General features: G+C 35.6%; 1 protein-coding gene across 8 annotated transcripts in view; it reads right to left on the bottom strand.

Moving 5' to 3' along the window:
- Positions 1-12,410, bottom strand: part of TMEM232 (transmembrane protein 232) — a 324,122-nt gene that overhangs the window by 254,785 nt on the left and 56,927 nt on the right. For all 8 annotated transcript variants that reach the window (XM_072597246.1, XM_072597243.1, XM_072597242.1 and 5 more), the window contains one exon: positions 4,396-4,495. In XM_072597246.1, the coding sequence (XP_072453347.1) occupies positions 4,396-4,495 (100 nt within the window). The remainder of the gene's footprint in view (positions 1-4,395; positions 4,496-12,410) is intronic.

Raw genomic sequence — 12,410 nt, 5'->3', positions numbered from 1 at the left:
GAATTTGGCCACAATGTTCCTAGGAGTTTCTCTTTTTGGATCTCTTTCAGGAGATGATCGGTGGATTCCTTGAATACTTATTTTGCCCTCTGGTTCTAGAATCTCAGGGCAGTTTTCCTTGATAATTTCATGAAAGATGATGTCTAGGCTCTTTTTTGGTCATGGCTTTCAGGTAGTCCCATAATTTTTAAATTATCTCTCCTGGGTCTATTTTCCAGATCAGTTGTTTTTCCAATGAGATATTTCACATTACCTTCCATTTTCTCATTCTTTTGGTTTTGTTTTGTGATTTCTTGGTTTCTCATAAAGTCATTAGCCTCCATCTGTTCCATTCTAATTTTGAAAGAACTATTTTCTTCAGTGAGCTTTTGAACCTCCTTTTCCATTTGGCTAATTCTGCTTTTGAAAGCATTCTTCTCCTCATTGGCTATTTGAACCTCTTTTGCCAATTGAGTTAGCCTATTTTTCAAGGTGTTATTTTCTTCAGCATATTTTTGTGTCTCCTTTAGCAGGGTGTTTACTTGTTTTTCATGCTTTACTTGCATGTCTCTCATTGCTCTTCCCAGTTTTTCCTCCACCTCTCTAACTTGATTTTCAAAATCCTTTTTGAGCTCTTCCATGGCCTGAGCCCATTGAGTGGGCTGGGATACAGAAGCCTTGACTTCTGTGTCTTTCCCTGATGGTAAGCATTGCTCTTCCTCATCAGAAAGGAGGGGAGGAAATACCTGTTCACCAAGAAAGCAACCTTCTATAGTTTTATTTTTTTTCCCTTTTCTGGGCATTTTCCCAGCCAGTGACTTGACTTTTGAATATTCTCTTCACACCCACTTTGCCTCCAGATCCTCCCAGCCAGTGCTTGGGGTCTGAGATTCAAATGCTTCTCTCCATCCTCAGGGCTTTAGGCGGGGGCAGGGCTGCTATTCGGTGTGAGATTAAGTTCAGGTGCTCAGGTGGGGGCATGGCAGCCTCACGGGCTCAATTCCCTCAGGGGGTTTATGCAGAGACCTTCAACAATGGATCCTGGCTCCTGCATGCTTGGGGAGCCCTTGTCTGCTGCTGCCTCTGCTGCTGCCTCCTGAAGGGGTCTGAGTTATGGGGGCACCCCACTCCCATCTCGGCAAGCCGAGAAGACCCTCTCACCAACCTTTGGGGCCCATGGGTGGAGGGACCTGCGCGGCTGCTGGAGATTCTGTCCCTGAAGCCTGCTGGGATCTGTTCCTGTCAGTGCCACGTGGCCAAGGCAGGACTGGGCTTGGCTCCGGGTCCACAGCATGAAGGACCCTTTGCAAGAGGTTTTCAGGTCCCTATGGAACAGAAATCTTGTGCGCTCTGTTGTTCTGTGGCTTCTGCTGCTCCAGAATTTGTTGGGAGTTCTTTTTTACAGATATTTTATGGGCTATGGGTTTGGAGCTAGCGTATGTGTGTCTTTCTACTCCGCCATCTTGGCTCCACCCCCTTGGAACATATGGTTTTTAAAGTCTAACAACATGAACTTGAATTTTATGTAAAAGATTACAAAATTGCAAGATTCTGAAAAGGCAGATAACATGATCAAAATGACACTTGACAATGATTCTTGCTGCTTTGAAAGGACAAATTGGAAAGAAATTAGAGAAAGAGGTGCCATCAAGGTGGAATGACAAAATAAGAGAATTTCAGCCATAGAAGAGATTTACAAAGTCATCTAGTCCAACCCTTTCAGCACAATAATTCAGCCCACATCTCCAACAAGAAATCACTTAGCCTTCGCTTGAAGGCCTTTGGTGAAGGGATACCTCCAAAATGCAAGCTACTTCTACTTTTGGATAACTCTCAATTGTCAGGAAGTATTTTCCTTATATCAAACTGAAATTTTCCCCTCTTCAGCTTTCACTTGCTGCTCCTTATTCTGACCTTTGTAGCAAAGAAAACAATTTTAATTATGCCTCCAACATGAAAATGCTTTAAATACTTGAAATTTCTTTCCAAACTGTTCCATGATAAAAACTTTTATTTCCTCTCATTGACCTAAGCATGATTTTGCAACCCTTCTCCATTTTTATCATTCTCCCTCCAGATATTTAGGCAGTTTACAAATGTGTTTTGAATATGAAGTATCCCAGAAATGAGCATCTATGATACCCGATGCTCTCTGACCAGAGCAAAACATGGCAAAACAACCACCTTTCCTATGCCTCTCTCAATTCGGCTTCAAATAATGGTCTTTTGGGGCTTCCAAGTCAGTGTTGTCTCATACTGACCTTGCAGTCCATTCAACCCTCCAGATTTTTTTTTTTAAGACAAAGGGCAGTCTATCCATGCCTTCCACATTTTGTACTTGTGAAGTTGATTTTCTGAACCCAATTAAAACTTTACATTTCCCTATCACCTTAATATATAAATCCTCTGGCATTCAAAGTCCTTCCTAATCTCCATACCCTTCCCTCTTTCTAGTCTCCTTATATCTTATGCTCCCAACTACATCCCACATACTCTATAATCCAGTGATGCATTCATCCTTGTTCCTCCAACAAGACATTCTGTTCCATCTCCAGGCATTTTCACTGGATGACCCTGGTATCTGTAATGCTCTCCTTTCTCATTTCTCTCTACTGACTTTCCTGCTTTCCTTTAAGTCCCACTTAAAATCCTATGTTTTATAGGAAACCTTTGCCAGTCCAGCTTCATTCTAGTGAGTTCTCTTTATCTTATATATACCTTACTTGTACATAGTACCATGTAACATTGACCTTCTGGCCTTTCCAAATACAAGACACTCCATCTCTCAACAGTAGGAATTTTCTCTAGCTATCTCTCAAGCCTGGGACACTCTTTCTCCTCTGTTCTGACTACTGACCTCCCTGGCTTCATTTAGGCCCCAATTAACACTCCATTTCTATAGGAAGCCTTCTCTAATCTCTTCATTCCAGTGCTTTCCCTCTTTTAGTTATTTCTTATTTTTCCCCTATATTTAGATTTCTGTGTATATATATATTTGCATGTTGCCTCATTCATTAGACTATAAGCATCTTTAAGGCAAGTACTGTCTTTTATCTCTTTTTGTATCCCCAGAACATAGACCAGTGACTGGCACATAGCCAGTACTTGATAAATGTGAATAATATGAAAGCTGCTTTCTTCATTTGTATATTTAATTTGGTTTTTAGGACCTAGAGTATCAGCTACTGATGGATTGTATGGCCATAGCCAAATTAAAAAAAAATAGCATGATAATACTCAGCATTGAGTCCATTTGAGTGATCACATCACCCAAAGAAATGTATAAGAATATTACAGTATTAGAGAAAGGGGATAGATAAAACTGTGATTTCACTGATATAAGGTATTCTCAATTGAGGAAATTCACTGTCACCTTCTCTACACCTTAGAGCACTAGAAAGTTTCCCAGAGCACTGAGAAGTTAAATGTTTTGCTCAGAATCACAGTATGAGGTTTTCCTTGCTGAAGCCATCTCTCTATCCATATCTCTATATCACCTCTCTTTAAAATAATAACTTTTGGTTCAGATGCAATCCAGCTCAGACTCTGTCTAGCTGGGATTCTCTCTGGCCCCCTTGTGAATACAAGCATTACAAATGCTTAGGTTCCTTAAGAGGCAACCCAATTTGGTGAATCTTTAATAAACTTTGTTTTCTTTGGCTTTAAAAAAAATAAGATAAAATAATAACTTTCAAATTATATAAGATATTCATAACTTATAATACCCCTTCATTAAAGTATTCATTTGATAAAATTTTTCTAAATGATTGCTATACTAAATTATATGTAATATATGCCTACATCATTATGTGACAAAACTTTATTACTGGCATCCAAACACTACATACATTTAGGAGGCTACTACCATTCTTATTCTTAGCTAATATTTAGTAGAACTCTCTGAAAAGATATTTGTTGAAAAATACAATGTCCCCTATTTTTAAAAAAATTAATGACATCTTTTGTTTTTATATAATATTGGTTGCTGAATATATTCCTTTCCTGCCCCCTGCTGAGCAATCAATTCTTGTAACAAATTTTTAAAAAGGAGAGAGAAAAAAGCACTCGAGCAAAACTAACCTATGTATCAACAAAGTGTGATATATATGCAATGTCCTCCATAGTTCACTGTTTCTGAAAAGGGAAGGAGACTAATTGTTTTTTTCCCTTATCTATGGTAAAACTCTGTGAGTAATTGTTATTAAATAACATTTTCATTCGTTCTCATTTCCTTTAAAAAAGTTCCATTTGTATATGCATTTAATTTAAGAACATTCAATAAAATGTCTTTTACTTGCTCTGATAAATAATTTTTCCCATGCAAGCAAATATAATTCAGGATAATGATGATAATTTTGTATTTTCCACTACATAGTAAAAACCTTTTTAAATTTAGCGAATAGAAAGAGATTCTACCATGCAGATATGGCTGAAGTCTAATTAACTGTTCTTCAAAACCTTCCAGATTACCATACAGGTGATAAACAAAGAGCCGTAAAAAGGTCAAAAATCCAATCTGTAAAAACAAACAACACACACAAACACAAAGAAACAGAAAGTGAAGATTGTTACAATAAATCAAATTAAAATGTGAACATATTATTCAGAGAATTAAAAAAAGGAGAACGTGTGCACCATGTGATTCTTTTATGCTAAGTGAGAGAACTGTTACTCAATCAAAAGTATCTTTCAGTTTACACTAGACTTACACAGTACATGAAGTTTGAGATGTAGATTCTATCACATATATATATATATATATATATACACACATATATACACACATGCATATATTTGCAGTTTTATGCATTATAAAAGTTGAATAATGGAAAATAATATATAAAATACATGCCTCCCTCATTTGCACATATTTTTAAAAATATCAGGAATCAAATATAGTAGAATATTTACTATTTTATTTCTCCTCATTTACATGCAAAAACAATGTTTAACAGCTTTTAAACTTTGAGTTCCAAATTCTTTCCCTTCCTCCTTCCCAACCCACCACCTCCCACTGAGAAGAAAAATAATTTGAAATAGGTTATACATGTGTAGTCATGCAAAACATATCCATAAAAGTCATGTTGTGAAAGAAAACACAGACAAAAAATTTTCAAGAAAAATAAGGAAAACAAAAAGTTATGCTTCAGTCTGTATTCATACACCATCAGTTCTTCCTCTGGGAATGGTTAGCATTTTTCTTTTATTTTTGCAGCTATTTTTTATTTATTTATTCATTTCAAAATTTATTTATTTTTAGTTTTTAACATTCATTTCCACAAGATTTTGAGTTCTAAATATTCTCCCCAACTCTCTCCTCCCCCACTCCCAAATACCATGCATCCTGATTACCCCTTTCCCCCATCTGCCTTTCTTTCAATTCTCTCATACCCTTCCCTTCTCTTATCCCCATTTTCTCTCTTTTCTTGTAGGGCAAGACCGATTTCTATACCCCATTACGTGCATTTCTTATTTCCAGTATGCAAAAACAATTCTCGACATTCCTTCTTAAAACTTTGAGTTCCAACTTCTCTCCCTTCCTCCCTCCCCACCTATCCCCACTGAGAAGGCAAGCAATTCAATATAGGCTATATATGTGTTGTTTTGCAAATGACTTCCATAATAGTCATGTTATGTAAGACTAACTATATTTCCCTCCATCCTAATCCTGCCCCCTAATTATTCTACTCTCTCTTTAGACCTCATACCTCGCCTAAAATTACTCTTTCCTCCCATTTGCCCTCCCTTCTATCATCTTCCCATCCCACTTATCCTCTTTTCCCCTACTTTGCTGTAGTGTAAGACAGATTTTCATACCAAATTGAGTGAGCATATTATTCCCTTCTTAAGCTAAATGTGATGAGAGTAATCTTCACTTTTTCCCTCTCAACTCCTCATTTCTCTCTCCATTGAAAAAGCTTTTTCTTGCCTGTTTTCTGAGAGATAATTTGTCCCATTAAATTTCTCCCTTTCTCCTCCCAATATATACCTCTCTCACTCCTTAATTTTATTTTTTTAGATATCTTCCCTTCTTATTCACCTCACCTTGTGCTGTGTGTATGTGTGTGTATGTGTGTATAATCCATCCATACTGAGAAAAGTTTCAAGAGTTACAAATACTATTTTTCTGTGTAGGAATGTAAACAGGTGAACTTTAGTAATTTGCTTATGATATCTCTTTCCTCTTTACCTTTTCATGCTCCTCTTGATTCTTGTGTTTGAAAGTCAGATTTTCTATTCAGGTCTGGTCTTTTCATCAAGAATGCTTAGAAGTCCTCTATTTCATTGAATGACCTTTTTTTCCCCCTGAACTATTATAATACTCACTTTTGCTGGGTAGGTGATTCTTGGTTTTCATCTAATTCCTTTGACTTCTGGGATATCACATTCCATGCTCTTCAGTCCCTTAATGTAGAAGCTGCTAGACCTTGTGTTATTCTGATGGTATTTTCACAATAATCAAATTGTTTTTTTCTGGCCGCTTGTAATATTTTCTCCTTGACTTGAGAACTCTGGAATTTGGTTACAATATTCCTAGGAGTTTTTCTTTTTGGATCTCTTTCAGGAGGTGATTGGTGGATTCTTTCAATATTTATTTTACCCTCTGGTTCTAGACTATCAGGGAAGTATTCCTTGATAATTTCATGAAATATGATGCCTAAACTCATTTTTGATCATGGCTTTCAGGTAGTCCCACAAATTTTAAATTGTCTCTCCTGGAACTATTTTCCAGGTCACCTGTTTTTCCAATGAGATATTTCATATTGTCTTCTATTTTTTTATTCTTTTGATTTTGTTTTTGTAATTTCTTGGTTTCTCATAAAGTCATTAGCTTTAATCTGCTCCATTCTAATCTTTAAAGAACTATTTTCTTCAGTGAGCTTTTCAACCTCCTTTTCCATTTGACTAATTCTGTTTTTTAAAGCATTTTTCTCCTCATTGGCTTTTTGGGTCTCTTTTGCCATTTGAGTTAGTCTATTTTTAAAGGTGTTATTTTCTTCAGTATTTTTTGGGTATCCTTTAGCAAGCTGTTGACTTGATTTTCATGATTTTCTACCACCTGGGGCTATGACTAGGGGAGGATCCTGCTCCCTTCTAACCCAGGTGAAAGAGCTTTGTCACTGACTTTTGAGTCTGTCTTTGGCATTTGTGGGCTGAGGAATCTGGGCACTGCATGCCAGAAGCCTTCCCTGGTTCTATCCATTCTGCCATGCTCCACAAGGTGAATGCTGGGCTGTGCTAGATGGGCTGTGCTCTGCTCTGAGCCTCGTGCGATAGACCTTTCCTGTTGGCCTTCCAGGCTGCTTTGGGCTGGAAATCTCTTTCACTCTGCTGTTTTGTGGCTTCTGTTGCTCTAGAATTTGCTTAGTGTCCTTTTTTTACATGTGTTTTATGGGCTGTGGGGGGAGAGCTTCTACAGGTCCATCCTTCTATTCCACCATCTTGTCTCTGCCAGTATTTTTCATCATAAATCCTTCCGAGTTGTCTTGGATCATTATATTGCTAAGAATAGCTAAGTCATTCACAGATGATCGTTGTTCAATATTACTGATGCTTTGTACATAGTACATTTCACTCTGCATCAATGTAGTAGGATAAATATAAATTTTTGCTGCATCATTTCCAAGAGGCAACAGGAACATAAGACATGAAACTTGTGTGTGTGTGTGTGTGTGTGTGTGTGTGTGTGTGTGTGTACACACAGCATGCAATATTGCAATTTATTGAAATAATAGCACAATTCTTTGGATGGAAACTTTCCATCAATCGGTGTTTTTTTTTTTTTTAATTTCAATTAATACAATTTATTTTCAATTATACAAAGAAGGTGATCCAAGAGAGCAGCAACTACTAACCTACTTTACCAGCTATATAAAAACTTTAAGATTAATATACATACCCATAAGGGGCATCCTTGTTGAGGGTTTTTAAAAGTAACCATTCCTTAGTAGACTACATCTGATAGCTGCCTAGTATTTACTGTTTGTTGCATATTTTTCTAAAGCATTTGATTTTACAGAGCAGAATGATACCTTGAAAGCTCTCCTCCAACAACATTTCTCCTATATGATGTCAAAATTACACAAGATTCTTTGAAAGATGTGATAACAGAGATAACTTTTAGCAAAGAGAGTAGCCACTGTCATGGACAAGATCCAAGGCAAAATTCCAGCTGAACAGGGATTTCCAGTAGATGATTAAAGGTTTTAGTTGTTTCTATTTACAAATGACACCAAGTTGATTGCATTAAGCCCTAGTAGTTCAAAACCAGTCACAAGGCAGCTATTGGCACAGTGGATAGATAGAAACCAGCCCTGGAGTCAGGAGGATCTAAGTTTAAATTTGACCTCACACACTTACTAGCTGTGAGACCCTGGGCAAGTCACTTAACCCTGAATGCCTCCAAAACAAACAAATAAAAAATAAAAACAAATAAAACAAAGTCACAAATGAAAATAGATAGATAGATAGATAGATAGATAGATAGATAGATAGATAGATGAAAAACAATCACAATAGCTTGCTCTATCTGCCAACACAGGAAAAATGGATGAAGAATGCTTGTTTTTCCAGACCTATAGAGCTTATTCATGGATTTGTGTATATTTATGTGTATAGCTTTCCATATAGGTATGTGTCAATACACACACACACACACACACACACACACACTTATGTCTCTCTGCATGTGAGTATATGAAATGCCATATACGACAATATGTATACACACACATAAGCTATTAACATGTATCTATATCTACATAAATTCATATCTATATGAAATATGAAAATGGATATAATCCTGAGGAGAATGGAAAGGTTCATGATCAATGATTAATACCTTAGAAGCAGGGCATTGGAAAGAATGGTAGATAAAAGGATACCTTGGAATAATTTATGAGTAAAAACAATGGACTAGTCACATGACAAGAGTGAAGTATAGCCAACAGATAGTGCATTAGCTTTTTGTCATTGTTGTTGAGTTGTTTCTGTTGGGTACAACTTTTTGTGACACCATTTGGGGTTTTCTTAGCAAAAATACTAGAGTGGTTTATCATTTCTCTCCCTAGCTTATTTTACACATGAGGAAACTGAGGTGAACAGAGTTAAGTGACCAGCTTAGAGCTGGATTTTGACAAAGCTTGAACACTCTCAAAATAGCCGTTGAGAACCCACATGAAGATGAGGTATAAAAATAAGACTTTCAATTAAAATGTGAAATTTGATAGGAATAAGTGTAAAATATTATACTTGCATTCAAAACATCAGCTGTCAAATACAGAATCAGGGAGACAGAAGTCAGCAACAGTTGAAGTAAAAAACGATCTAAGGATTTCAAAATAAATCAATAGTGTGAAATGGTAACCAAAAAACCTAATGGAACACAAAGGTAAATTGAAACAAATAATATCCAAAAAAAGAGAAATGTTAATCTTGTTATGCTCTGCCCTTTCCAAATCATATCTTTAGTACTCTGTTAAATTCTGTGATACAAATTTTAGGAAGAAAACTGACAAAATGGACATTGCTCATTGGACAGTGTTCAGGGTAAGAAAAGGCCTAGAGATCACGTCACATGAAGATTAGTTGAAGAAACTATTTGACAAAGAGAAGTATACTGTTAGAGGGGATAGACATATCTGTCTTCACATATTTGAAGGTCTGTTAAATGGAAGAGGGACCAGTCTGACTATGCTTGACCCAAGAGTGATTAATCAGAAGTTATGAGTTGAAGTTGCAGAGAAACACATTCTAGGTTATATTTTTAGGCATACTAAAACAAAATTTAGACTTGATTAAAGGATAATCACCCTAACAATTACATCTATTAAAAAATGGAATGGGTTTTTTGCAAAGCAGTGGATTCCCCTTCACTGAAAGTCTTTGAGCAAAGTCTTATTTTAGAAATATTATAAAGGAGATTTCAGTTTAGGTATAAGTTGCATAGATGACCCCTGATGTCCCTTCTAAAGTTAATATTCTGTGAATCTTTGCTTTAGTAATTCAGGAGAAATAGTAATTTGATATATTTGCTAAAGTCTAAAAATTTTTTTTTAATATATTCCTTAAACTGTCAAACAACTTGGTTCCTGTAGACTTTCATAGAATGTACATGGGTCTTTCACTGATAAGATGAACAAGACTCCTATATACATTAAAAATACTCATTAATTCAATCTTACTATTAACAATAATTTAGCAGGTATTCAATATTTAATGAATACCTATGATGCAGTAAATGAGTAAGACACAGTCCCTGACCTTAAATATCTTATAGTTTATTAAAAAGGATAATGAAGTCTTCATTCATTTAATCATGTATTCAACACATTTATTGAGCACTCAATATGTACAAGGCACTTTCCTAGGCATTCACTACAAGAGATAAAAGATGAAAAAATCACAGTCAATACTCTAAAGGAAATTTAAATATAGTAGAGAAACCAAGACAAATGTACAAATGCAAGGCAGACTGTGATAATTGCTAAAAAGCCAAGTGCTAAGGGGTTTTAAAGAGGATGTTGTAAGAAGTAATGGGGACTTGAATTAAAATGGTGACAGTGGAAATAAAAAGAACAGGGCATATGTGAGAGACTTTGTAAAGGTTGAATTAATAAAACTTGACAATTGAGTGAATGCTGATTATAAGGAAGGGATGAATAAAATAATAATTCTGGGCTGTGAGACAGAGGTGATTAAATGAGTGACATTACTAATAACAGAAACAGGAAAGTTATGAGAAGGCACAAACTCTGGGGAAGGGATGATGTGCCAGCATTTCAGTTTTTTGTTGTTTGGACATCCAGGAACAGAGTATAGTAAAAGTAATATCCTAATGTCCTGCATCTAAAGATTAAGCTACTTTCTGTTTAAATGGCATTGGAATTATTTCTGAGTCACATCATGGCAGAGCTCTGTTACACAACAGAACTCTACAAGATAATGGAGGAAAAGAGGAAAAGGGGGCAGGAAACTGTGTGGCACTACATGAAAATGGAGGAAAATGGAGGAAAGCAGTGTTGCAACAAGGAGTCAGTTCTACTCTCCCTCTCCCTCCTCCATCCCAATGCTGATGAACCATGAATATCTCTACAGGAGGGTAAGCTAAGTGATTCTGAGATCCAGCCTCCAGGGAAACCACTATTAAAAGAGAAGGAGTCAGAAAGTAAACAATAATGGAAAATGGGGAGGGGGAAGGAATAAAATCATCAAAAATCTCAAGAGGAAAAAAATTTAAATAAAAACTTTGAGTATAAGCCATTAAATTAACAAGGAAGCTACTAAGAGAAAAGGGAATATGGCATCCAGATCAGGCAAAAAGTTCAGGCAGTTGTGAAAAAGTATTGCAAGAGAAAAGAACATGAATCAATACCAGATGAGCTATAAAGAATGTGGATTCCCAAGAGAGAATGGAACCTGAGGAGAATGTTCCTGAATGGCTTATAAAAGAAATAAGAATTATAAGAGTAGAATTTCTGGCCTTTACAGAAGAAATAATTTGCAGAATAGAAAAACGAAGTCAGAGTAGCAAGTCTCACAAAAGAAACAATAACTGATAGGGAACAGAAATGCACTGAAATGAAAGACAATCAGGAAGAAGATGAGAAACATAAATTGATAACACAAAAATAAAGTATTATCTCCATGCAAATAAGACATATATTGATCCGGAAGACAGAAAACATAGAGACAATTTAAGGATTATCAGTCTCCCAGAAGAACATGACAAGGCAAAAAATCTGAAAGAAAAAAGAAATTGAAGAAATATATGTAGACAAAGAAGAAATAAAATTACTGATTTTTGTAGATAATTTAATGGCTTACTTAGAGAACCCCAGAGACAAACTAAAAAAAAGTGAAACAATCATCAGTATTTGAGTATATTACTTCCCATCAAAAATCAGAGGGAGAAAATAAAATTCTATTTTAAAAAATACATAATGTATAAAAGAGTTGAGAGATGCATGGGAACTATATGACAATAAGTACAAAATGTTCTTTACACATATAAAGACAGATCTAAATAATTGGTGAAGTATTAATTGCTCACACGTAGACTGAGATGATATAATAAAAAGACAGAAATACCTAAATAAATTTACTTTTTCAATGTCACACCAATTATACTACCAAAGGATTACTTTACAAAGGTAAAAAAATGATAATAAAATTCATTTAGAGAAAATAAGGTTAAGGGTCTCAAATGAAATAATGGGAAAAAAGTAGGAAGGAGGGGAACTAAATGCCAAATTAAAAATTATATTACAAAAATAACCCTAACCTTCAACTGTAACCTAATCATAAACTTTAATCCTAACTCTAACCCTGGATTCATGGTTAGCTTTTTAAATCGCTTATAAATTATCTTTCCCAAACAAAATACTTTTCAGCCACAGATCCTGTTATGGTTAAAATATCACTTCCATGTT

This window comes from Notamacropus eugenii, chromosome 3 (assembly GCF_028372415.1).
Source record: "Notamacropus eugenii isolate mMacEug1 chromosome 3, mMacEug1.pri_v2, whole genome shotgun sequence".
In the NCBI taxonomy this organism is placed as follows: Eukaryota; Metazoa; Chordata; class Mammalia; order Diprotodontia; family Macropodidae; genus Notamacropus; species Notamacropus eugenii.
Note: the sequence above shows the minus strand (reverse complement) of the source record. Positions and strands in the feature narration are given on the sequence as shown.